We start from the raw sequence: 23502 nt of genomic DNA, 5'->3' as shown, positions 1-23502 counted from the left end.
TTGTGAACACATAAAGAAAGAAAATACCGGATTTTTTTTAGAATTAATGTTGACATAAGCATGCTAGTCAAGGGAAACATGAGTTCCGACCCTAGTGCCCGAGTTGGAAGCAGCCCCAAACCGCACGGCTACATTGGCACACGGTTTATTAAGGCGAATGGCTCAAGTGGCTCGTAGCAATTGCTCATACACCCCCCCCCCCTCCCCCAATAAGCGGTGTCTAGTCCAATGATACAAAGTAGAAGAGTGATACAAGAAAAGTAGAGGAATGGTACAAAAAATACCAGCAGCAATGGCTCCTTCCCGAAAAAAGAGCGACATAATCAGGAATGGCTAATACCTTCGTAAGGAAGCAAAGATGCAGTGGCTGAATATGAATGAAGAAACCAAAGGAAAAAAAGAACGAAGGAAAGAAAGAAGGAACAAAAGAATGAAAGAGAGAACAAAGAAGGAAACGAAAAAAGAAAGACAAAGAGAAAGTAAAAAAAATCATGAGTCATTCCACTCCGTGAAGGTGGTTGACGAGCGAAGCTATTTAGCACATGACTCGGAGGTGCCACATAATTTTGAACAAAATGTACAAACTCATTTATTGTCCTGAGGGTCGTCATTATTTCCCTCGCAACTGCAATCACATTCTTTGAGAATGTCAAATCGGTGCACGTACGCCGCTGGATGGACGGTTGGGCCGGATCAGTGTGGCATCGCAAGGGGTATATCTGCAACACGGAACGCGTAAACCGCTCCCTTTTCGATACCCACACATACACATTGAAATCACCGACAACAACAACAGAGATAGTGTCATCGCAGCTAATTCACGCAAAGTGAGTAGCCATGAAACTTACGGGACTATGAGCCATTGCATTTTTTGCTTGCTTGCTGGGGTATGAGCCATTGATGATGAAATTCTTCGACATGCTGCTTTGTATGTTGTATGCGTGATTAGAAAGAATTTAAGTACTGTTCGCTTGACTTTACTGAAGGCTCGTAGCCTCTGTCTTAGGGGGCTATGAGGCATTGCATTTTTTGTTTGATTGGGAGTATTCGTGCTGCTATACAGTTTTTTCATTGACACTTTTAACCGAATTATAATATTTGAAAAGTTGAATAATTAATTAGGGCTAGTTATTTAATTAGGCCAAATAAAAAAAATTATCTGAGTATCTCCAAGCGATGGCAAACAACATTACCGTGAGTCTGTTCAGCTACGTTGCATTTGCATATTTTTAATGTTGCTCTCAAGTTACGTGGGACACCCTGTATATACGCATAGGTATATACAGTGCTTGACTATGCGTATGACTTGCTGTTGAATTGACACGATGTAATTATTCGTTTTTTCAATACAGTATATAAGTCCCGATTTCTCTGTGTAAACTTAAGGTCTAGGTTTGTCGCTGCCTTGCCACAAATATGCGCAAGTGTCTAAATCACGTGCGTTGTCCGTTAGTCGCAGAATGTCGTCATCGTAATCAGTCCGGGGACCTTCTGTTGCGCGATTTGTCTATTACTCATGCAAGATAAATCAGACCCTAATTAACTGTTTTCCAGTCGCCCCCCCCCCCCCCCGCCCCCGACAGCAGTGCCACAAAGAAGTGATCGCGCATCGCGACAAGCTTGGAGAGGTCGGTTTTCACGCCTCCCATTTCCAGCCACCCTAAAGCTTTGACTTCGGCGTGGCGCCGCTAAGTCAGAGGGTGTGGGTTAGAATGCCAGCCGAGGCGAGCGCATTTCCACGGCAACGAAATGCAAGAAGTGTAGCGTACCGTGCATTGTGTGGAAGTTGAAAGAACGCCCAGGTAGGCAAAATTAATCGGGAGTCTGCGACTACGATGTGCCTGATAATTATATCGTCGTTTTTGCTCGTAAAACCGAAGGATTTATTATAATTCACTTTAAACAATCAATCTATTCGCGGCAAAGCACTCAACTCAAAATTCCTATATTTTCCGTCCCAACCCAGATCTAATCGGGTCCGCACTGCCCCATCTGTTACGAATTACGGAAAAACATTATCCAATGCTTTCCCTCAGAGAGTTGCTATTAAGGCAAATAGCATTATTTGCCTTTATTCAGCCGTTTCGAACATATCTGTCCGTCCGTCCGTCCATCCGTCCGTCCGTCTGTCTGTCCGTCTGTCCGTCTGTCTGTCTGTAATCTTACGCCGACCCAATGGCGGAAGTAGCCTACCTGCTTGGGCCCCTAGCTATGTGATCCTTTCATTCCTGATGACGCAAGGAAACCAAGCCTGATGCCACCAATGCTCAGAAATCTATTAGCGCAAATAATGCTCTCGCACACCTTTTTTGATGTACCATTGCGCGGAGGCGTTTCTTGTACAATGTAGGAGAAAACATTGTGAAGACAGAGGTGCACGGTTGGGTGCATCTGTTCTAAGTTCAACTTGAATTGCGTCAAGAAAACCTGTCCGAGTATTCGCACCTGCTTTATTAGGTGCCTGCTGCACCAACAATATACAGGCGGTCTTCTTTAACGGCACCGAATATTAAGGAATAGATCAATGTAAATCTTCCAGACATTATTGTTATCATTCGAGTGTTCAGATAGTAACCTCCGGATACGGATCAAGTTGAGCAGTAGTGTGCGCAATTTACGAATGTATGTTAATTACCATTTAAATAATTGTTTTGGGTGGCTAAAGCAAATTAGCAGTCTGGAGCCTGTCTTCGACATATTGTAGTTGAGCGAATATATGCTTAATAATCATGCTTCTGTAAGAGCTAAGAACAAATATTTTGTAATTAAGCGTTCTCTGAAAGCCTAACTGACGCGGAAAACGATCGTGGGTAGCATCGACCGGACCGCTTCCAGCATTTCGAGATATTGCGATGAATGGCACGGCTCCGTGAGTCCTTGCGGCCAGGCGACTGTCGATATTTATTCACATCGTTTTTCAGAAGGCAAGCCGTTTAAAGTTTAAATGTCAATGTAGCAACGAACGTGCGCTGCCGAAAGCGTGCTCGGTCGCAGAAACGATGCGCGATTGAATGATAGTGCAGATTCAGCGCGTCATTGCTCTCAAGGCATTGCGCTGCCGCCAACGGAAGCAAGATAACGAAGTTGAACTGCTTGGCTGCTTCGTACGGGGCCGCGCCAGCCAAGGGCGGCAATACTGACGTCACAGGCGCATTTTTTTTGTCGGTTTCGCTTTAACAAAGAGCTAATGCTACAAATGCAGTGTCATTCGTTCTTGTCTCGAGGATTTAAACACGGGTTTTAATGCTCTCCACACCGCGTTTGTTTCCAAAAGTAGGTGTAAGCAGGAAAATGTTCACTCACACCCGAAAACACACAAACACCCTCGGACGCACACATACGCACTATCTCTCCCTCGCACAAGCACACACTCTCTTCCTCACAAGCACTCGAACGCTCTCTCCATCGCACGCACATATATCCATGCGCGCACAAACACGCACTTTTGTCCGCAGGCATGCATGCTGAAAGATGAATACGCATGGTCGCACACGTGCACATTCACACGCCTCCATGCATGCGCCGCAAGCACGCAAGCGCACGCACACATGCACTAACACGCAGATCCAGGCATGCACACACACCGCGAACACTCACACACGCATACACGTACTCGCGTGCATGCATTTGCAAATATGGAGGCACTAGCACGCACACACACTCTCCCCTTGCACGCACACACACGCAGTCTCTCTCTCCCTCGCGCATACACACGCTCTTTCTCCCTCGCACACAAACACACTTTCTGTCTCCCCCGCACACAAACGCACTCTCCCTCACACGCACGTACTCTCTCTCCATCCGTCATACGCACGCACACACACACACACACACACACACACGCACACGCACACACACACGCGCACACGCGCACACACGCACACACACACACACACACACACTATACGCACGCACAGCCATCCACACAAACACGCACACATTTATTCGCAATCGTGCATGCTGAAATTCGAAAACCCGTTGGCACGCGTACACGTTCACACGCGGCCACGCATGCACCGTAAGCGCGCGCACATGCGCACGCACACCCGCTGCGAATGCTCACATACGCTGCGAACGCTCACACACGCATACACGCACTCGCGCGCATGCAAACGCAAATACAGAGGCACACGCCCGCACACTCATACACAGAGCGAACATGCGCATAGAAACATAGCCAGGCACGCTCAAGACATGCACATGCATAACCACTCTGTACCATCTCGGCTGCTTCTCAAAAGCCTGCACGTGCCAACAGGCTGCATAACACTCCCTCTACCAATACCTTCTCAATGCCAACTGTAATAAATCGCTTTATGGTTTAAACTTGGCGCTTTTTCAAGCCAATGTGCCCTCTAGCGGGAGGGTGCAAAACTATTTTCTCCTGTCGTTGGACTTCACCGCCCCTGTCTGACTTTTTTTAACTGCTTTAACGTGCCACCAATGTTCCGACTAAGTGCCAAAATGCATATGTTGCTAGAAGGGACTGCCCTCTTGTTGAAGTCATTTGAAACTTTTTGACCCTCGCCCTATATTCTGAAATATAAATTCGAAAAAAAATTCCCATTGAGTTACACTTGTGCGTTGCTGTGAAGATCCGAAGGAGAATGTCCAGAATTCCTGGACATGAAGACATGCCAGGCCATCAACTCTCGACAGCTGACAACTTTTGCGAGTTTCTAGACGCGCCTGACTTAACCTGCCACTGTACAGAAAAACAAGCTAAGAGCAATGAGGGTAATTGTTGTATACTGATATCGCGTGTCACACTACATTTTCATGATAATCGCTTATCGGCCACGCAAGCAGCAGTCGGCAGATCACATGTTCATCACCCTATAAAAAGGGCATGGCATCAATAAACGTTGTCTGTTCCACCCTGGCGTCCGGCTGATACGCCACAGTTGGCGACGAGGAAGCGGCGGCGATGGCCGTCGGCAGGATCGGCGAGTATCATCTCGGCAAAAACGCGTCATGGGACGAATACGTCGAGAGGCTAGAAATGTTCTGCGAAGCTAACAAGATGGCGAAAGAAGAACAGAAAAGAGCCGTCCTGCTGAGTTGTTGCGGCGAAGAAGCGTACGGGCTCATCGTGACTCTGGTGAAGCCAGCAAGACCGACAACAGCAACCTACGAGGAAATTAAGACGGCGGTTCGCAAGCACCTGCATCCAAGGCCTTCAGAGCTATACGCAAGGTTTTTGTTCTACAAGAGAAACCAGGCTGTCGAGGAATCAGTTGCGGACTACGTCACGGCGCTTCGGAAGCTAGCCGAAGACTGCGGTTTTGGCGACGAGCAGCTCCCGTTGGACATCATGATGCGAGATCGTTTCGTATGCGGCCTCCAGAACGAAGCAGTTCAACAGCGACTTCTCGCAGAACACGACCTTACGTTCAACGTTGCGTACGACATGGCCGCGACCGCAGAAGCGACGGCCAAGCAACAACGAGACATACGGATGCACGGCCGAGACGAGGCGAAGGACTGCCAGGGCATGATACAAGCAACCCGCACGAAGCAAGACGCCACGGCGGAGGGATCTAGTTGCTACCGTTGCAACGGTAAGCACGCTCCGCATTTATGCAGATTTAGAAAAGCGGCATGCTTCAAATGCAAAAGGGTTGGACATATTGCGAGGGCTTGTCGTTCAAAAGACGGAAGTAGAGCGGCGCGGAAGACGCCTGAGCAAAAGAGGAAAGTTGAAAAGAGCAAGGGCGTGTACGATATGAGCGCATTGTTTTCACTTTGCGAATTGAATGAGCAAGAACAGAAGTTTACGGTTAAAGTGCAGATACAAGGACAAGAAGTCCCTATGGAGGTTGATTCCGGAGCATCGTGCTCCATTGTGAGTGAAGATACATTTAGAGTAATAGAGAGAAATCGGGGTGAAATACCACTCCAAGATTCTGGAACCACTCTCGTAACCTGGTCAAAGGAGGCGTTACCACTGCTGGGTCGAGCAACCGTCTTGGTAGAATTCAAGGGCCGGAAGGCAAAGCTGCCATTGTTGGTAGTAAAGAATCGAGGCAACAGCCTGATTGGGCGAAACTGGTTTAGACCGTTAGGCATTTGCTTGCGGGGCATCGAGCAAGTAAACGCGGAAGACGTGTCCTCACGATTTTCCGAGGTGTTTTCAGGGACCTTCCTGGCTTCAACGGACCACCAATTCACATCGAACTGAAAGACGACGCTCAACCAGTGTTTCTCAAAAGTCGACCAGTTCCACTGGCCCTCAAGGACGACGTGGGCAAGGAAGTGGATCGCTTGGTGCAACAAGGGGTATGGGAACCAGTCGCATACTCCAACTGGGCCACGCCACTGGTAGTGGTAAGAAAAAAAGACGGAACTTTACGCCTGTGCGGTGACTACCGTAGCACCGTAAACAAAGCTATTAAGTGCAGCGGGTATCCTTTGCCCACTACCGCTGAAATGCTCGCAGCTCTGGGTTCAAGCAAATTTTTTACAAAGCTAGATCTAGCTCAAGCTTATCAACAGCTAACGCTAGACGACGAATCGGCTGAAGTGCTCACAGTTAACACGATAAAGGGACTGTACAAAGTCAAACGGCTGCCGTTTGGAATTTCGGTGGCGCCATGGGTATTTCAACGAGTCATTGATACGCTGTTAGCAGGCATTCGCAGCGTGAAAGCCTATCTTGATGATATCTTGATTTCTGGCCGTAACGCGGAAGCAACGCCTCCTAGAATATATAATGCCTGGAACGTGAGCCGCAAACGCGCTGCCCTTCCCTCGCCTGTACTCTCCTCCTTTTGGTACGGTGGCGAGCGCCTCTTGCGGCCAGCCCTTGTAAACACGCCGGTGGCACGGCTACCGGGAGACGCTACCGGGAGTGACGTCGGCAGCCAAGCGGCTGGCGCGTCGTGAGCTTTCGGCGGCGGCGGCAGTGGTTGCCATGGGGACCGGTACGGTGGCGCGCGCCGTCCTGCGGCGCATGGTCGCAACACTCGGCAGAGAGCTCCCAATGGAAAAGAGAGCGACGTTCCAGGCATATAGTTATAGGAGGCGTTGGCGGAAGAGCACGCCGAGAGATTAGAAACCGTGCTATCGCGTCTGCAGAATGCGCAGTTAAGAGTAAACAAAGACAAGTGCGAATTCAACAAGCCGAGCATTGAATTCTTGGGTCACAGGATTGACGCCACGGGAATACATCCGAGCCGAAGCAAGACTGACGCCATCCATAAAGCGCCCGCACCCACAAGCAAAAAGGAGCTGCAAGCGTTCTTGGGGTTGCTAAATTTTTACAGCAGTTTTCTCAAGGGCAAGACTGAAGTGGCAGAACCCCTCTATCGACTGCTCGACCATGACCACGAATGGAAGTGGACAGGTGAGCACCAACGTGCGTTTGAGAGACTAAAAAAATTGCTTAGCTCCGACTCTGTACTTGTGCCCTATGACACCAAGCGTCCTTTAATTTTGTGCTGCGACGCATCTCCTGTGGGAGTGGGGGCAGTGCTAGCCCATCGTACGACTGATGGGAAGGAACAGCCCATAGCGTATGCTTCCCGGACGCGTGGAGCCAGTGAACGTAACTATGCTCAGATTGATAAAGAGGGCTTAGCTGTTGTCTTTGGCGTGAAACGGTTCCACCAGTACCTTGCTGGGCGAGAATTTACGGTCATAACGGACCACAAGCCATTACTGGGCCTGTTTAACACGGACAAGAGGGTGCCTGAAGTTGTGTCGCCCAGAATGCTCCGTTGGATTTTGTTTGTCTGCGTATAACTACAGCCTTCAGTACAGGCGAGGCCAAGAAAACTCCAACGCCGACGCACTCAGTCGTCTGCCAGCTCCGGGAGACGAAGACGAGCCACAGCCACCTGGGGACGTGCTCCTCTTGGAAGCGGTCGAGTGCGCACCGCTGCAGGCGGCAGACATCGCTGCGCTGATCAAGGACAAAGTATTATCCATGGTAAAGGAATGGATCCTTAGTGGCTTCCGTCAACACAACTGGACAGCAAGTTCGCGCCTTACGAGGTGAGGAAGACGGAGTTGTCGTTGCATCGTGATTGCATACTGTGGGGGAATCGCGTTGTAATTCCTAACGCAGCAAGAGAAAGTGCGCTTCAACTCCTTCATGCAAATCACCCTTGGATGAGTGCTATGAAAGCGTCAGCTAGAGGGCTCATGTGGTGGTCGAAAATGGACCACGAAATTGAAGAGTTTGTACGACACTGTCAGCCATGTCAGAGTAACCGGCAAAGCGATCCCAAGGTTCCAGTGCATTTTTGGATCAAGCCAGATCAACCTTGGAGTCGCCTACACATTGATTTCGCTGGACCAGTTAATGGAGAAGTATTTTTAATCGTGGTAGACGCGTACAGCAACAGGGCTGAGGTCGAAATCATGTCGTCCATGAAAGCTACAGCTGTCGTCACCAGCTTAAGGAAGATGTTTGCGACACACAGTGTGCCAGACGTTATCGTTTCGGATAATGGCACAGCATTCACTAGCTCGGAGTTGCAAACGTTTTTAAAGTGCAATGGTGTGCGTGCTATTTTCACTGCTCCTTACAATCCCGCCAGTAATGGTACGGCGGAGAGAATGGTAAGAGAAGTTAAAGAAGCAACAGGAAGGTTCAACGCAGTGCAAGATTTCGCGGTTCCTGTTTAAACAGCACACGACGCCGCATTCGGTCACGGGGAAATCTCCGGCAGAATTGATGTTCGGACGAAGGCTGAGGGCAGCCTTGGACAGACTTCATCCGGACCGGCAATACATGCCGGAACCGCAACGACCGGAGATTAAGAGGTTCCACGTCGGTGACGCGGTCTATGCTAAAAGATTTGTCCAGGTCCAAGGTGGAAGGCGGCCAGGGTTGTGGCAGTGCGAGGCCCGGTGTCGTACATCGTCCAGCTGGACAACGGCGAACGCCATCACAGGCACCGGAACCAGTTGAGGAGCGCCTGGACGAGGCTCGAAGCCGATCCAGTCTCAAGTGCAGACTACCACGTCAGGCTGCCTCCTACAGCCAGACGACCACAACAGCTGCCGGTCAGCACGGAAGCAGCCGCAGGGGCAAGACCGGGCCAAGCTACCCAAGACCTGGTCGAGACGCGAAGATCAACACGCGTTAGACGGCCTATCGCACGTTATCGCATTGATGACTAACCAGACATTTTGCAATTGTGTAACGAATCTTAGGGGAAAGGAATGTTGTATACTGATATCGCGTGTCACACTACATTTTCATGATAATCGCTTATCGGCCACGCAAGCAGCAGTCGGCAGATCACATGTTCATCACCCTATAAAAAGGGCATGGCATCAATAAACGTTGTCTGTTCCACCCTGGCGTCCGGCTGATACGCTACAGTAATAAAATGGGCTTGTTGGTTTTTGTGGAAATGAATTTTTCCTCCCACATCAAGCTGCGACCCTAGTGAAAGATGTAAACGACAAACAATAGATATTTTATTTTAACACCAGTGGGCGTCACTCGCCGTGCCTCCGTGACGTCCACATTCTACTATAATGGCCTACTGTCTTTACTCTCGGTTATTGCTACTCGTCCATTTCATACGCTGTTATGCAATGAACAGAGTAGTCGTGCATTTAACATAACACTATCTCACTGTGCGAGACATAGGCCTAGAATTGTGCGATAGCTCAAAACAAAAGACGGAAATGCAAATGCTCAGGAAATAGAGAACAAGTTATCGAAAAGCAAAAGTTTATCATCCGCCCGACTTTACCACACGGCTCTAAAGGAAACTTACGGGGATTTCTGTGAAAAAAAAACCTTTCAGTTGAAGAAAAATTCGCCCTGGCCTGGGACGGGGACGAATTTTTCTCAACTGAGAAGATTGCTTTCTGAGAAACCTGCAAGAGTTTTCTTTGTAGCTTTGTGGTACAGTCGAGTGGATAAATGTTTTTTTCTTCCTTCATGAACATTTATCCACGTTGCAGGCTTCCGCAGAAATAATTTGCCTGAACAAGTGGTTGTAAAGATTGTGTGACTAATCAGCGTGGATTCTTTCATTGTATTTATCTACTTTTATGTGCGAAGGGGAAGGACTGGTTACAAATTCTGTTACATGAGAAACTGATATCTTGTACACTTGGTTAATACTGCCACAAAAGAAAAGAAACATATAATGGAAAGAAAGACATGGTGATATATCGAACAACATCGGATTACTGGTGTATCGCATTTGTGAGATAGTTTCGCTTTTGCGTAGCGCGGCGTCCTGTTGGTGGGATTTTCAAAAGGTCTGCTGCCATCTAGTGAATGCAACACGTACTGAAAACGATGTCCCCGAAATAGACAAACCGAGAAGAATACGGTCTATAGTTGAAGCATGGCGTCAGTTGTTCATTTGTTCTAAATATTTTTTTAAAATGTTGTTGTCGAAGGTGGGGCGAACTAGAAGTCTCCCAGATCCATAGGATACCACAAGCCGAGTTTTGTTTTCAAAGACTCCGCTTTATGATTGCAGTTGTAGATCAAGTAATCAAAAATTTACAGTTGTACATCACTTAGATATAGGTATTTGCTTGAGAACACGCATTCACTCGGTCTTGGTGGAGTGATTCCGATGATCGCTGACCGAGCTCATATGATTCATGTGTGCTGAGTTCTTGGGTTCCAGCATGAGGCGCATGATTGATTTTGCGCGCTGGGATCCTACTCTGTTGTGCAATAACGCGCACGTGCGCACGCCCGTGCACACACACACACACGCCCGTGCACACACACACACACGCACGCACGCACACACGCACGCGCACACACACGCGCACACACACGCGCACACACACGCGCACACACACGCGCACACACACACGCGCACACACACACGCGCACACACACACGCGCACACACACACGCGCACACACACACGCGCACACACACACGCGCACACACACGCGCACACACACGCGCACACACACGCGCGCACACACACACGCGCGCACACACACACGCGCGCACACACACACGCGCGCACACACACACGCACGCGCACACGCGCACGCGCACACACGCGCACGCACACACGCGCACGCACACACGCGCGCGCACACACGCGCGCGCACACACGCGCACACACACACACATATAGGCCGCCATTGGAATATGAACCTGGCAACGTTTAACGCTAGAACGTTATCTAGTGAGGCGAGTCTAGCAGTGCTATTGGAGGAATTAGAGGGCAGTAAATGGGATATAATAGGGCTCAGTGAAGTTAGGAGGCCAAAAGAAGCATACACAGTGCTAAATAGCGGGCACGTCCTGTGCTACCGGGGCTTAGCGGAGAGAAGAGAACTGGGAGTCGGATTCCTGGTTAATAAGAATATAGCTGGTAACATACAGGAATTCTATAGCATTAACGAGAGGGTGGCAGGTCTTGTTGTGAAACTTGATAAGAGGTACAAAATGAAGATTGTACAGGTCTACGCCCCTACATCCAATCATGATGACCAGGAAGTCGAAAGCTTCTATGAAGACGTGGAATCGGCGATTGGTAGAGTGAAAACTAAATACACCATACTAATGGGCGACTTTAATGCCAAGGTAGGCAAGAAGCAGGCTGGAGACAAGGCAGTGGGCGAATATGGCATAGGCACTAGGAATAGCAGGGGAGAGTTATTAGTAGAGTTTGCGGAACAGAATAATATGAGGATAATGAATACCTTCTTCCGCAAGCGGGATAGCCGAAAGTGGACGTGGAGGAGCCCGAACGTCGAGACTAGAAATGAAATAGACCTCATACTCTGCGCTAACCCTGGCATCATACAAGATGTGGACGTGCTCGGCAAGGTGCGCTGCAGTGACCACAGGATGGTAAGAACTCGAATTAGCCTAGACCTGAGGAGGGAACGGAAGAAACTGGTACATAAGAAGCCGATTAATGAGTTAGCGGTAAGAGGGAAAATAGAGGAATTCCAGATCAAGCTACAGAACAGGTATTCAGCTTTAACTCAGGAAGAGGACCTTAGTGTTGAAGCAATGAACGACAATCTCGTGGGCATCATTAAGGAGTGTGCAATGGAAGTCGGTGGTAACTCCGTTAGGCAGGATACCAGCAAACTATCGCAGGAGACGAAAGATCTGATCAAGAAACGCCAATGTATGAAAGCATCTAACCCTACAGCTAGAATAGAACTGGCAGAACTTTCGAAGTTAATCAACAAGCGTAAGACAGCTGACATAAGGAAGTATAATATGGATAGAATTGAACATGCTCTCAGGAACGGAGGAAGCCTAAAAACAGTGAAGAAGAAACTAGGAATTGGCAAGAATCAGATGTATGCGTTAAGAGACAAAGCCGGCAATATCATTACTAATATGGATGAGATAGTTCAAGTGGCTGAGGAGTTCTATAGAGATTTATACAGTACCAGTGGCACCCACGACGATTATGGAAGAGAAAATAGTCTAGAGGAATTCCAAATCCCGAAGGTAACGCCGGAAGAAGTAAAGAAAGCCTTAGGAGCAGGGGCGTAGCCAGGGGGGGGGGGGGGGGGGGGCTTATGGGGCTTCAGCCTCCCCACGAAATTTTTTCGTGCTGTCATGTGCCGCCGACCAAAACAACTCCCGGCGCCAGAAATCATGCTCGATTTTGTCTAGAATGTCCTTAATTCACGCCCGAAAAGACATTTTAGCGTGAACATTGCTAAATCGGGCAGGATTTCGGGGCAACGCCCATGCATAGGGAGTCACATATTGTAACGCAAGGGGCCCCACCGGGCACAAAATTTCAAGGGCGTTTTGAAGGCGAGCGGGGTCGTCTCGGCATCTCGCGGAGGCCGCGGAATCTACGGAGCGCTTGGATTTCAATTCTGAAACGTTGTGGGTGTGAAGTTCTCATAACATTTTGATGCGAAAGGTCCATTGGCATTTTCAAAGTCGTGCTTTAGATTTTCGATTCCGGAACTTTTTGGGTTTAATGCTGTTGTAAACATTTGACGCCAAAGGTGCATCGAATTTTCTAAAGTCGTACATCGGGCCATACAACGAGACGAGCCAAATCAACATACTATCAGACCTGTTGACAAAGCACGCAGCGAGGTCCGATGAGACAAAGCATTCTGGTGGTTCATTTGTGCCATCAGGTCACAGAATAGAATATAAACATTTTTTTTTCACCTGCGCCAAAGCATCCATGTCAAGACACTAAAGCCGCCATTGTAACTAAGTTCTTATTTATTTTTCTACCTAGACTTTTATTCGCGAGGATATATTGAGCCTCTTTCTCCTTTCTTTTTCATTCTTTTTTTTGTTTGTTCTCGCAACCCGCGGGCTGCCGATCCAGCCAGAGCGCATGCGTTTTCTCGTGCTGCATCGATAACCGTGCGGCCCACTTGGATGCGCGTTTGTTTTTCTCTGGCCGACTGCATTATCGCCTGGCAGAGTTTTGGACGCTTTCCGGCTAGCAGACGAGAAAAGAAACAATGCATAGTCGCTCGCCGCCAGCACTGCGGGGACTCGATGGATTGCAACGCGTTCGCTTGAGCGCAACCTCTCCGGAAAATTTTGTCTCGCCGGTGTAGGATACCGAGCAGTATATACGCGTATGGTTTTCTGTGGACCAAGCTTCACACGTTTTCTTCGATAATCGTTCGGTAGCTGCACTAGGTGCCTAAAGTAGGCGTTCGATTGTAGCCAACATGCTTTCCTTTGCGTTATACTATTTCGCTGCCCCCCGCCCACAAAAAGAAAAGAAGACATTACTGCGGCGCAGCGAATTTTCGCATGGTGAAAGTTCGATTTTGTTACTTCTTTTGCGGAAAGTAATGGGCGACGGGACGCTTCAGTTGCCGGATACTATTTTATTATTGCGATAGCAGCTCTATGAAGACTCCAGGCGCATTCCTGTCATTGCCCTCATGTTGCGTATAAGTAAAGGCCAAGGGCGATAACATCGTGACCGCGCGCCGCATGCTCTATGTGCGAGTGAAAGCGTGCGGGGGGGAAGGGGAGGTGGTGAGCCGACGGTGGTGGCTGAGTCTTGTGTGCGCAAGAGAGAAAAGCGGAGAGGAAGCGCGCCGCCTTCCGTCGCACGCGATACATTTTGGGAGTGGAGGGGGGGGGAGGTGCTGTGATCTGTGAATCTGTGGTTGCGCAACCTGCTTATTTGCCTTGTTTGACGCATTATATATAGTGACTTTTTCTTAGGCACGTAGATTTATTGGTGACTTATGCGTATATTTAAATATCTTGTTGCGAGGTTTCGTGCATATGCGCAGTGAACATTGTTTCCAGTGACACTTTTTTGCCCTGTATCAAGCTGTATCTTCACATTTGTGTATTCCATTGTATCTTCGCATTTCTAATGTACGAAGGCGAGTCAAATGAAAGTGAGACAACCCGCCCGGTGCAATAATGGTTCGGTTCATTATTTTCGAGGCATGCGTGTAGCACATACGCATCTCATTTACAAGTGACATGCAGAGTTGAGGATAAATGTTCTTTATAGCTCTCATACACGGGGTTTAACATGGTTGCGTGACATTATGGACACTTCGAAAGTTGAACAGCTTGGTGTCGTGAAGTTTTTGACAAATGAAGATGTTTCCCAAAAAGAAATTATTCGCCGTATGGCTGCCGTATGCGTTGAACATTGCGTTTCATTGGCCACTAACAAGCGTTGTAGCAAACTGTTCAAAGAAACACATGAAAGTTACAAAGACGATCCATGGCCGGGCCAAAGCCACCGTGCAATCACCCCCAACACAATTGAAAAGGCCGTGGTTGCTCAGTGGCTATGGTGTTCGGCTGCTGAGCACGCGGTCGCGGGATCGAATCCTGGTCACGGCGGCTGCATTTCGATGGAGGCGAAATGCGAAAACACTCGTGTACTTAGATTTAGGTGCTTGCCAAATAACCCCATTTGAGGGTGACGACTTTTTGTCTGTAATTGTGACCGGGGATGACTCATGGTGCCGCTACTACTAGCCTGAAACACTACGGTAAATCTTACAGTGGAAACATTTGAATTCACTGCTCCCAAGGAAAACAAAGGCCGTCATTTATGCCGAAAAAGCGTTGACTTCTTTTTAGATCGTTAGGGGCCACTATTGATCGAATTTTCTAAACCTGGAGAGACTCTAAATCGTTTCAGATATTGTGAAAGATCGGATCGGCTGCGTGTCGCAATTAAGAACGACGTGCAAAATTGAGCATTGGGGACATCTTGCTTCACGACATTGCCCGTTCCCACGTCGCTGATGTGGTTAATACAAAACTGGCAAAGCTCAAGTGGGACACGCTGCAACATCCCTCATGCAGCCCGAACCTGTTGCCTTGAGTCTTCCACATTTGGTAAAATTTGAAGAAACTGCTGAAGGGAACCAGATTCGTGTCGAAAGATGTCGTGTAGTCATTTACAGATTTTTGAGGCAGCAACCCAAGGAGTTTTATGAGACGGGAATTACGCGACTCGTTTGTAGAACAAGTGTCTAAATACTCATGGTGACTACTTTTAAATAAAGTACCCCGTTTGCCATATATTCTAATCGGCTCACTTTCATTTGACTCGCCCACGTATATGTTGCAGAACTCCTGCTTTTTATATGTGCTCTCTGTTGCGACTGTAATTTCGGAGCAATTACTCGCAATGAACAACCGGTGAGAGAAAGCGTCATTGATATTTTCCCCTGGTCGTTGCATATGTACAAAAATGTAAACAAGGTGTATATATATATATATATATATATATATATATATATATTGATCCCTCGACTGATATTATAAGGAGCAGGCCGAGCTGCAAAGTGAGCCCCCCCCCCCCCCCCCGAACGAAATTTCTGGCTACGCCACTGCTTAGGAGATATGCAAAGGGGGAAAGCAGCTGGGGAGGATCAGGTAACAGCCGATTTGTTGAAGGATGGTGGACAGATTGTTCTAGAGAAACTGGCCACCCTGTATACGCAATGCCTCATGACCTCGAGCGTACCGAAATCATGGAAGAACGCTAACATAATCCTAATCCATAAGAAAGGGGATGCCAAAGACTTGAAAAATTATAGACCGATCAGCTTACTGTCCGTTGCCTACAAAGTATTTACTAAGGTAATTGCAAATAGAATCAGCAACACCTTAGACTTCTGTCAACCAAAGGACCAGGCAGGATTCCGTAAAGGCTACTCAACAATAGACCATATTCACACTATCAATCAAGTGATAGAGAAATGTGCAGAATATAACCAACCCTTATATATAGCTTTCATTGATTACGAGAAAGCGTTTGATTCAATCGAAACCTCAGCAGTCATGGAAGCATTACGGAATCAGGGTGTAGATGAGCCATATGTAAAAATACTGGAAGATATCTATAGCGGCTCCACAGCCACCGTAGTCCTCCATAAAGAAAGCAACAAAATCCCAATAAAGAAAGGCGTCAGGCAGGGAGATACGATATCTCCAATGCTATTCACAGCGTGTTTACAGGAGGTATTCAGAGACCTGGATTGGGAAGAATTGGGGATAAAAGTTAATGGAGAATACCTTAGTAACTTACGATTCGCTGATGATATTGCCTTGCTTAGTAACTCAGGGGACCAATTGCAATGCATGCTCACTGACCTGGAGAGGCAAAGCAGTAGAGTGGGTCTAAAAATTATTCTGCAGAAAACTAAAGTAATGCTTAACAGTCTCGGGAGAGAACAGCAATTTACAATAGGCAGCGAGGTACTGGAAGTCGTAAGGGAATACATCTACTTAGGGCAGGTAGTGACGGCGGATCCGGATCATGAGACGGAAATAATCAGAAGAATAAGAATGGGCTGGGGTGCGTTTGGCAGGCATTCCCAAATCATGAACAGCAGGTTGCCATTATCCCTCAAGAGAAAAGTATATAATAGCTGTGTCTTACCAGTACTCACCTACGGGGCAGAAACCTGGAGGCTTACGAAAAGGGTTCTACTCAAATTGAGGACGACACAACGAGCTATGGAAAGAAGAATGATAGGTGTAACGTTAAAGGATAAGAAAAGAGCAGATTGGGTGAGGGAACAAACGCGAGTTAATGACATCTTAGTTAAAATCAAGAAAAAGAAATGGCCATGGCAGGACATGTAATGAGGAGGGAAGATAACCGATGGTCATTAAGGGTTACGGACTGGATCCCAAGGGAAGGGAAGCGTAGCAGGGGGCGGCAGAAAGTTAGGTGGGCGGATGAGATTAAGAAGTTTGCAGGCACGGCATGGCCACAATTAGTACATGACCGGGGTTGTTGGAGAAGCATGGGAGAGGGCTTTTGCCCTGCAGTGGGCGCAACCAGGCTGATGATGATGATGATATATATATATATATATATATATATATATATATATATATATATATATATATATATATATATAGAGAGAGAGAGAGAGAGAGAGAGAGAGAGAGAGATGCATATCACCGGCCGATGGTTTCACTATGGTTTGTTCGCCATCATGATAGAAACAACCGTTTCCTCCAAAAGCAGAAGATTGCCAGGTATCGCCATGCTATTTCATGAAAAGTGGCCTCACGTCTTTTATGTATTGTATAGTTTTTTGTGGGGGTATAGCTGTTTCACTGCCTACTTATAGTGAGCGCGCAACATAATAAGGGTCCTTTCGACTTGTTGCGTATTTTCTGCATCCCTAGTCTGCTGGATGCAACTGTAAAGTTGGAAAGGAAAGCGTGATAAATTTTTGCTGGTTACGGTTTACGGTCTCAGAGGTAGGATTTATCTTTTACTGCGAGTCGCGGATTGAGAAGTAAGATACATTGAGCACTTTCGTAGGCTAAGGACATCGCCTCCTGAAGTTAATATTTCCTGAATTTAAAAACCTCAAGTTCATAGTCACATCAGATAGCTGCGCATGATACAGCTAGAAATTTACTCAACGCTTTCGCGGATTCTTCGTGGTTTCGCGAATAAGTGGCATTCAGAATTTTATCTTGATATTTCGATGCCTGCCGTAGATATACTTTCCTTTTGTTACCCCTAGAGGAGCACGTGGCAAGAGAGAGAGAGCAAATGATAAATAAAATGTAGGGAGGTTAACCAGGACTGAGCCCGCTTGGCTACCCTACACTGGGGAAAGGGAAAGGGGACGGAAAGATTAAGAGAAGAAGAGAAAGTCCGTGTAGGATATCATTCGGTCACTCAGTCCGGATCACAGACGCTGTCTCAATCCGGTAGCTTTCAAATATCGCAGCAGTGCTTTTGGGGCCTTTTGCAGCTGCGATATGGGAGGCCATGGTCTCAAGATCATGTAGAAGGTTAACGGCCTTCTATCTAGCTGATTAAGAACTGTGCAGAGGTCACGTCTTTCATTTTCAAAAGATGGGCAGTAGCACAGTCGATTATCTATAGTTTCTTCGACAGCGCAGGCATAGCACTGAGCGCTATCAGCCATTCCAATCAAAATGGTATATGAATTGCTGAATGCGATGCCCAAGCGTAAGCGGCGCAGTATTGTTTCCTCATTACGCGGAAGCCCTGCTAACAGCCGCAGTTGCATAGATGGATCAAGGGAATGCAATTGATTTTGAGTAAACTCAGGTGTGTGCCACTTCTCCAGTGTTATACAGTGCGCTAGCTTGTTTAAGTGTTGGGTTGCGTCAGTCCGCGATAAAGGTACAGAAACAAGGGTTACTCCTTCGTGTGCTTTCTTAGCAGCTTCGTCAGCGAGGTCGTTGGCGGAGATACCGCAATGGCCAGGCAGCCACTGAAACACGACGTCGTGTCCTTTCGCGGTCATATGATGGTGCATTTCTCGTATCTCCAACACGAGCTGTTCACAGGACCCGCGACGAAGAGATGACAGAAGACATTGTTAGACCGCCTTCGAATCGCAGAATATCGCCCAGCGATTAGCCGATTGGTAATATAATCAACGGCACCTCGGAGGGCAACAAGCTCTGAACTTGGGGATGTCGTCAAGTGAGAAATCTTGTGTCGGATGCTTATTGATCGTGATGGTATAACCACTGCGCCAGTGGAGCTGGTCTGAGTGGAAGAGCCATCCGTATATATGTGGATTCAGTCAAAATAGAAAGCGTGCAAACAATCCAGTGCTGCTTGCTTCAAGGCCAAGGTAGGCAGGACCGTCTTCTTTCTTATCCCTGTAACCGTAAGACGGACTTGAGGTTATTTTAAACACCACAAAGCTGAGGTTGAACGTGCTGAGGGTGTGAAGCCCGATAGTTAGGAGGCACGATGGATACTGACCTTGTTGGAGAAGGACGCCTGTGGTCGTCGTTCAGGCTGGCAGGCATGAAAGCTTGACTGCATCCGTGAAACACAACGAACATGGGCCCTAAGCGTGTCGATGCTAATGTATGTCGTGATTGGATGTTCTTGAGCTATTATAATGGTTCCTGCTGTTGAGACGCTCCGCGGAAGACCTAGGCAAACACGTAGTGCCTGTGCTTCCACGCTCTGAAATTCTTGAAAATTTGACTTGCATGTTTAACAAGCACTGGAGAGCTATAGCGTAGGAATCCGATGAAAAGTGCTCGGTATAACTGTAGAATGCAGCTCACTGACGATACCCGTGTTTTGCCGGCGATGAACTTGAAGGCGTGAACAATAGGTGTGAGCTTCTTCAAGTGGGCAACCTGAGGGCTCCAAGAGAGGTCCCAGTCAACAATGACGCCCAAAAACCGATGATTTCTCTTATAGGAGATAGGCTGGACAATGATGCATACTGGATAACGAGTCATCGCTTTTCGCGTAAAAGTGACTCACGCATATTTTTCGGCTTAGATGGTAAGGCCTTGGGTGTGAAAATAGTCAGATGCCTGTGTTGCTGCTTTATGTAGTCTTGCGCGAACCTGCGGGTGATTGACCACTGATGTCCAGATGCAGATGTCGGCGGCATAGATTGAGACACTCACTGTTTCCGGTAGGAATTCGGTCAGCCTAAGAAGCGCGAGGTTGAAAAGAATAGGTAGTCGGACCATCTTCCGTACGTACGAACAAGGACGTTTGTGGGAAGTACTTTCTGATGCATCGATATACTCGCCCTCCTAGTTCAATTGTCAAAAGTGCGTCTAGAATGGTTTGATGGGAAACGTTGTCGTGAGCGCCTTTCAAATCAAGAAAGAGTGCTACTGATAATCGCTTCCGATATTTTTGCTGTTCTAGATATGATACTAGATTGATGACACTGTCAATCGATGAACGTCCTCTTCGAAATCCCGCCATAGAGTCAGGGTAAATTTTGTGGTGTTCAAGGTACCATTCGAGACGCATGAGGATCATACGTTGCATGAGCTTCCCGACGCAGCTGGCAAGAGCTACAGGCCGATATTATGCCAGTTCGAGCTGTGACTTTCCTGCTTTTATAAGCGGTACCAGGCGGCTGCGTTTCCGTGCCTGTGCGTTGACACCATCTTGCCATGAACTGTTAAAAAGGCTGAGGAGTTCTCTTCGTGCTTCTCGACTTAGGTGGCGCAAAGCAGTATATGTTATGCCATCGGGCCCTGGTGAACACGAAGACCTGCAGAGCACCATAGCAGCTTCTAACTCTTCCAAAGAGAATGGAGCGTTCACACTTGTATCTCGCGGACCGGGGATGTTGCCTAACGCCATGTCAGGGACTAAAACTGTGCCAGCGGCGACTTTCGCACAAATTCCTATGCAACGTCTATCTCATAGCGGTTTTGATAGAGAGCAAGGGTGCTAAAAGTGCGTCGTTGCTGGGAGACTTGAGCAAAGACCCTGTACGCCACACAGGGTACGTGGTGGGGTCTAGTGACTCGCAAAAGCATTTCCATCTCTGATCCGCTAGCAGATCCATTCGGCTTTTTATCTCATTTGGCATGCGCCGAGCTTCGCTAACGTCAAGAATTCACTTCGTGCGCCTGTATCTCCTTTCAGCGCGGCGACGTAGTGCACGAACCATTCTAATTCAATGTCATTATCTGTACGCTTTGATGAATGTGTGAAGTAGCCTGTACAACCTTGCATTGCGTCTGCAATTATGTATTCTAATCTGCGTGCGATATGTTTCTTGTATGTGTCTTTTACACCATCTAGAAAGACCGACCAGTCGATTTGGCGAGATACAACCGGTAATGCGGCGTCTAATCCATCGATTCTCATATAGGTCGGAATATGATCACTTCCATAGGTTTCAATATCAGTAAACCACTGCAAGCTCAAAATGGGGCAACGTGACAGCAAAGTCAAGTCAAGGCAGCTGCTGTACATTGTTCCTAGCAGAAACGTCGTGCTTCCGTCATTTAGAAGACGCAGGTTGTGGCCTGATGCAAGCGATATTAGTGACCTGCCCCTCGAATTTATCCTGGAGCTTCCGCATATATGGGGGTGAGCGTTAAAGTTCCCTGCTACTATCCAAGGACCTGGAGTAGCAGCCATATTATCTTCTAGTCTTTTGCTATCAAACTGACTTGTTGGGGGAAGGTAGATGCGAATAAGGGTAAAAGACAGCCTTTTCTTTTTCACAGTAACGCAGACGTATTGGTTACCGTCGTGTGGCGCTGCGTGTTGGGAAAAATACGTAAGGCCTTTGCGAACGTAAACCAAAACGTTAGTACTACGGACACACGTGTTTGAAACGAAAGGTTCACATTCTGATAGTCTTATGGAGGCTGATAAGTTAGGTTCACAGGTGACCGGTATAGGAAAGCGGGTTTCAAACACAAACTGTCGTAAATCCGAAATAGGTGACCTCAGGCCCTTCGCATTCCATTGGAATATGGAGGTACTTCTGACGTCTTCCTGGAACGATCGCTGTTGTTGTCCATGGGCCATGATTCTGCTGTAGAAGTTCCCAAGCACTGGACTTCTGAAGGCTCGCTAGAAACGGATTGATGGCATCCAGCACTTGCAACACACTTCGAGCTGTTGGTGTCTGTAGCTTGTCCAGAAGAACACGAATAGCACTCACCAGAGAGCTGATCACGAGATTTTTTTTTATCTTGGTCCGTCAATTCATCAGCGATAGACGAAGTGTCCCCTGCTGTAGAAGTCTGATATCTCTCAGTAGGGGCATGTAGCCCCGGGAGTGCGGGTCAAGCATCAGCAACCGTGCTGTTCGATGCACCTTTGTCCATTGAGCTGACTGCGTTTGGCCTGGGTGGAAGAGTGGGTGGTGATGAATATGGTTGGCGTTCTGCGGAGGCTTTGGAGGCTCTTGATCGACGTCAGCGACGTGATCGTCGTCGCTTAATAGATGTTGCTGCTTCTCGGTGAGACGAGTGGTCCCTAACCATTTCCTTCAATATTGCCATTTCATTTTGAATCAAAGGGAATTCCTTCGAGGATGCATCGTGAGGGCCACTGCAGTTTGTGCACTTCAGCACACTGTCCTCGCACGTGTTAGTGGTGTGGGGCCCAGTGCAGCGAGGACAGACGGTAGTGTTATTGCACACACTACTCACATGGCCAAGCTTCATGCACTTTCAGCACAGCAGCGGTTTGTTATAAATGGGCGAACTGCGTGTCGGAAGTGGCCCACTTTTTCATGCGATGGCAGGGATTTGCCCTTAAATATGATCTTAACACACCGTCACATGCCGAAACAAAACGCGTTTGTGATGATGGCGTTTTCTGTAGCTGGCTTGATTAAGATCGACAGATTGGAGTCGACAATGGTCTCGTCAACATCGTAAATTACGCCAGTACTGACTTGTTTGCCCGGCGGAATATGATGGCGGACTTTCACCCCGTCAAGTTTCGTGACTTTGCGCAAAGAATCCAACGCAGCCACGTGTTCTGCGTCAATCGCTAGCACGTTCTTACAGGTGTTAACTCTGATGTTTTTTTATTGCATTCGGAACCAGCGCCTCTAGATGTGAAGACACGGCTGGCCTGTTGAGGCGTCTCAGGTCGTCAGTGGCGAGAAATGGCGCGGACAGAATGGTGAGTATCTCGGTATTGCGTGAAGATCTCACGGTGGACTCACTCGAATTCAGTGATGCGCTGAGAGACCTTCGCTTTGTTTTACGACTCCGCACCAGCTCGAAGGTGTCGTCACAAGAATCTACACTGCTGATGTAGCACTGCATGGTGTCGTCGCTGTCAGTGTCACTCTCGGTGCCATTTTGCTTCCGCTTCCCGGAGGAAGCCGTCGCGGGCACTGCCAAGTCCGGTCTCCATCTCCATCGCAGTTAAGCAGGGAACAGCAGTTCACTGACAAATTCTAAGAAATTCACAAAATGTGTAGAGCTGGAAGGCTCGGCCCTCTGACTAAAAGGCACTTCGTCTTGGGGCAGAATTGGCTATTGGAGAACTGATCGGGCTGATGCTCTGTGCCATCCTCTTCTTGAAAGCACTGTTGTTCTGATGAGGACACATTTTAAATTCACAAGATTGATATCTAGGGCATCACACCTCGTGTACTTTACAATGCTTGTGCGACGAGCTCCTAGCATTGGCATTTTGCGGTCTATTGTTGACTTAAGACGTACAGCTTTAGACGGGCGTACAAGTTATAGCTGCGATGCCGCGGACGAATACACTAGTAGTAAATCTAGTGGCGTCATCGTTCGGCGTAGTGTGCGACCAGAATGCTTGAGAAAGGTTTTAGCTGCCC

The 23502-nt window shown here is 47.9% G+C and overlaps 1 protein-coding gene across 2 annotated transcripts in view; it reads left to right on the top strand.

Annotated features, from left to right (window-relative positions):
• LOC139052522 (hemicentin-1-like) overlaps positions 1 to 23502 on the top strand; it is a 118631-nt gene that overhangs the window by 60765 nt on the left and 34364 nt on the right. Inside the window, exon 1 of one of the 2 annotated variants that reach the window (XM_070529637.1) lies at positions 4756 to 5561. The exons of the other annotated variant lie outside the window; for it this stretch is intronic. Coding sequence (XP_070385738.1) covers positions 4928 to 5561 — 634 coding nt within the window. The 5' untranslated portion in view covers positions 4756 to 4927. Of the gene's footprint in view, positions 1 to 4755; positions 5562 to 23502 lie in introns of those variants that run through there. 2 annotated transcript variants of the gene reach the window in all.

This window comes from Dermacentor albipictus, unplaced genomic scaffold, assembly GCF_038994185.2.
Source record: "Dermacentor albipictus isolate Rhodes 1998 colony unplaced genomic scaffold, USDA_Dalb.pri_finalv2 scaffold_26, whole genome shotgun sequence".
Taxonomy (NCBI): Eukaryota; Metazoa; Arthropoda; class Arachnida; order Ixodida; family Ixodidae; genus Dermacentor; species Dermacentor albipictus.
This window is presented reverse-complemented; position numbering and strand designations above follow the sequence as displayed.